Consider the following 4,558-nt stretch of genomic DNA (forward strand, 5'->3'; position numbering starts at 1 on the left):
CGTTAATCCATTCATGCGCGTCACTAATTAGATGACGAGGCATTTGGCTACCTTAAGAGAGTCATAGTGGCTGAGGTTTCGCTAGATAGTAGATAGGTACAGTGGGAATCTCGTTAATCCATTCATGCGAGTAGATTTTATAAAAAGTAGAATTGACTCTCAATAAGTTACTTAGTTACTAAGTGTACTAAGATGTTTCTAAGTTTGAATATCGGTAGCTTCTAGGATACTGGCAACAATCATAAACAACTGCGGATATACAAAACTGTGAATTAATAAGACATCATTTATTGGACTTCCTTTTATGTATATATCGTCACAACACGATGACATCTTTAATGATAAATGTTACGTCCCAGGAAATTATATCGATTTTTTTCCGACACTATTTTTTTAAAATATTTTTCTAGAGGTTTGAAGTAACCAGAAGATAATTGAGTTTGGCATGTGATGTGGCTGTACTCTTAATAGCACTGTATAGGGTGTTTCGAAAGTTACATCTCTTAGGGAAAGGATACTTTGCACATGGTTTCCTAGGAGACTAAGGCAAATCTGAATGCTCCTTTCCATTTCGACAACCATGCCCGATGGTAGTTATATTCTATATTCAAACTCCTAATGGAGTACATTTGGAACACCCTGCAGTGTGAGACACATCAGTGTTATAACATGACACAATATCTACTTGATGAGTACTTTTACAATTCTTTCAACGTTACCGACAAAAGATTGGATAGCTTGGAGTTAGAATATTACACAGCTTATAAAAACCGGATAGTTATCTACTTTTCCATCAACAAGTATTTTAGTTATTTATTTTGTTGGGTTTTGATTCCGTTCTTACTTTTCAAAAGAAGTTTAATCTTCATTTTGAAAGCATTTTTGTTTCTTTTTAACGTTAGTACTTCAAACAAACAAACCGTTTGGTAAACATTTACAAAAAAAACATCTTTAAATGTTTTCAACTGTTTTCATACAGTATTGCAGTTGCATTTTAATAAGGTTTCTTTTGGAAGTACACATAACACATTATAGGCAGTATTTATTATAAGAAGTATTCTTGTTTTAACATTCTGTTTTAATAGAAAGTCAGTTATAATAACGGTACAATTACATTAACTGTAGAATACCACACGTACCTTTTCCTCGGAAAATTTGGCTCTTTTCTCGGCATCTTCTACTCGATGTTCCAGTTCTTCCAGCTGTAAACATTAATCTTGAATTATTTAATCTCAAAGTTACTTACTGTATAACTTAAAATGTACAATCTTAATTTAATTACCAAGTTAAAAAAACCCACTAATTATTCTACCTGATCCTTTTGAATCATTTCTGTAAACTTAATATAACGAATCATGTTATTCAATTTTAAATACAATTATTATTTGTTAATTATTTGTGTCCATTCATAAAATTATCTACACTTTAAAATTGAATAGAACAGTTGAATAATTCCGATGGCTCAGCTAATGTCGCTAAAAATGAGGTTTCGGTACTCGCGGTGTGTGCAGCGTAGCTTTGTGCTTAACAACAATCAAAGGAGGTGAAAGTTCAACATCATAGAAAAACATACAAAATCGTAAACAAATCTTATTTAAATATCGTTTTCACCCTAGTTCATTTCCAAACCATCATCTTTGATAATCATATGCACAGGAATGAATACTGTGATCAAAATTTATGTCTTATCACTTCATAACACTGAAGTGTTTTGGAATTACAGGCATTGACACTAAGATACTTGATAGAATGTTAAGTGTTCGTTGCTTATAGAACTTTCTGTGACATTATGGTCAATATGCGAATTACAAAAACACGGACTTTCTGACAATTAATTGAGCTGTATGTTACTTATTATACAGCACAGTATGTTCCACTTTTCAGCCAAGTTGTATATCGTCAATCACAAGAACGGAATACATATTATGAAATTATCAAAACAACTTATAGGAATTGAAAATAATATGAAGCCTAATCGTTTGTAACAACAGCATAAAATGTAATATACCTAGAAATATCCTATCACTAAACTTAACACTAAAACGTGCCACTGAGATCTTCGTTTCGTTTCACAAAAGCTATTTACATACCAAGGTCACTGCCCTTCTTTTACAAGCTAAATCAAACACAATAAGATAAGAAAATCTGTTCAGTTGATTAACATACAATAATTTAATTTTGAAAATTTAGTAATTAGTTACTTTTCAAAAACACGCACATTCTTAAAGGAAAAAATAATTAATATTTGTTATATTGAATTCAATAGATATTATCTCTGCTATTTAGTTATTTAAGGAACATAATTCTATGAATACAACAATAAAACTTTTAAACTTTTTAAATTTTTAATAAGTATTCTTGTTTGATTTTAACTTTTTTTACGCTCAAGGTGATGCACAGAAATGAAAAAAAAATTCATTAGTTCATTTTACAGTACTACAAAACTGAGTTTCACAAAATAAATAATTTCGGTCGAACTGGACAACATGGGCAGATATATCACATAGTGACTCTCCTCACATGATATGACAATATGCATCAATAGATGTAAGACTCTCCAAGCAATCCAAGTTCTTATGCGCGATTTCACTTTAAACAAACTAATTTTAGTCCCCAAAACTGTATTTAAGCCAATACTGGAAATCCACAATAAGTGTGCCAATAACTGAAATATCGTGATAACGCACCTTTATTTTAATATTTAAAAAACTCAAAATAAATAAGGGATAATCGGAGTTTTCTATATTCTAGCCAATACAAGGCATTTACTATTACTACATAATGTCAATGGCGTCACTGAGTTCGTTTTTATGCAAAACAGGTGTCATATGATCATGTGTTCAAGGTGCTAACTGATAGACAACATTATGTATTTGTGTTTAAAGTAATCAAGGTTGATAGTGGAACATCCTACTAAAAAACAGACATTTCCATGATGTGAAAACTGTAGGTCAAGCACAACAAGTGGTCAACACGGTGTGAATTGTCTTTTAAAGACCATCAATACAGTTGTCTAAAGTCTCTAACATTAAATTATTGTTCACACACCCCCAAAACGATCTGGACGCAACGGGGGGGGGCATCAGCTCCCCAACTGAATCGAAATTTCACTGGACAACAAGTCACTCTAAACGAGCTTCAGAAAATTGGTCAGACACATATTTGGAGAATGACCACGACCAGATCCAAACCAACATCTAGGAGAAAAGTTAGGTTTATGGCGGTGGTGGCATATTGGTTTCCACGCTAACCTTTGTGTGCTTCGACTTGGCAAAATGAAACCTAATAAGATACAGTGATGCAGGCTTACAACCACTTCTGGTGTGTTAACATTCTGATCATTTAGTGGTTTGCAAAGGCTGCAGTATAAAACAAGCATTTGCGCATATAGACTCTGACAGTAGAAATTTGCACAACAAACTACTGGTCACTGTTTTGCATAAGATTAATTCAGAGTATCACTGACATTATTTGATAGCAATAGTTGAGCCTTATCACAGCTAGGATGTATATAACTTCATCTATCCAAAATTTGTTTTGAGTAGTATATACACATTCGTATTAGTACTTGATATCTCGAATAATTATGAACCTATATGTTAGCACTCATAATGCCAACATTTGTGGCAATATTTAAAATTTCCGAAAAGTACATCCTAGTGTCAGTAAATGAAGGGCCCCAAAATCATATCCCAGTGTCAGCACTTGAAATGATTAAAATAAGCATTGTGTTAATACCCAAAATCATTAAAATAACATTTGTGTTATTATCTGAAAAACATCACGAAGCGCACTTTATGAACAAAATATTCCACTGAACTCAATTTATCCAATATTCTCTTGAATATTGCATATATATTTCATCAGGAGGACAATAAAAACCAGAAACGAAATGAGAAGAGGATAAACACTTTGGTCTTTCAAAAATGTGCTAATCCAGAAAACATGGAAAGAAAACGGAAAGTTGTAATTGTAATTGTAATTAAGCACAAAGTTACACAATGGGATATCTGTGCTCTGCCCACCACGGGTATCGAAACCAGGATTCTAGCGTTGTAAGTCCGCAGACATACCGCTGTGCCACTGGGGGGCCGGAAAGTTGTAAGTTGGTTTGATTTGTCCATGAATCTCGACTAGGAAGGAAAAGTTACCAGCTAAATTTCTGGTACACCAGGAAGGAAAATTTACCAGCCAGATCTCTGGTACACCTGGAAGAGGAAATTACCAGCTAGATCTCTGGTACACCAGGAAGGAAAAGTTACCAGCTAAATATCTGGTACACCAGGAAAGAAAAGTTACCAGCTAAATCTCTGGTACACCAGGAAGGAAAAAGTTACTAGCTAAATCTCTGGTACACCAGGAAGGAAAAAGTTACCAGCTAAATCTCTGGTACACCAGGAAAGAAAAGTTACCAGCTAGATCTCTGGTACACCAGGAAGGAAAGTTACCAGCTAGATCTCTGGTACACCAGGAAGGAAAGTTACCAGCTATATCTCTGGTACACCAGGAAGAGGAAGTTACCAGCTATATCTCTGTACACCAGGAAGAGGAAGTTACC

At 33.9% G+C, this 4,558-nt stretch overlaps 1 protein-coding gene across 1 annotated transcript in view; it reads right to left on the reverse strand.

The window, feature by feature from the left end:
* LOC106469811 (uncharacterized protein CG43867-like) overlaps positions 1-4,558 on the reverse strand; it is a 206,013-nt gene that overhangs the window by 153,634 nt on the left and 47,821 nt on the right. Inside the window, exon 2 of the mRNA XM_022399301.1 lies at positions 1,140-1,202. Coding sequence (XP_022255009.1) covers positions 1,140-1,202 — 63 coding nt within the window. The remainder of the gene's footprint in view (positions 1-1,139; positions 1,203-4,558) is intronic.

The sequence above is a fragment of the Limulus polyphemus genome, unplaced genomic scaffold (genome assembly GCF_000517525.1).
Source record: "Limulus polyphemus unplaced genomic scaffold, Limulus_polyphemus-2.1.2 Scaffold99, whole genome shotgun sequence".
Lineage (NCBI taxonomy): Eukaryota > Metazoa > Arthropoda > Merostomata > Xiphosura > Limulidae > Limulus > Limulus polyphemus.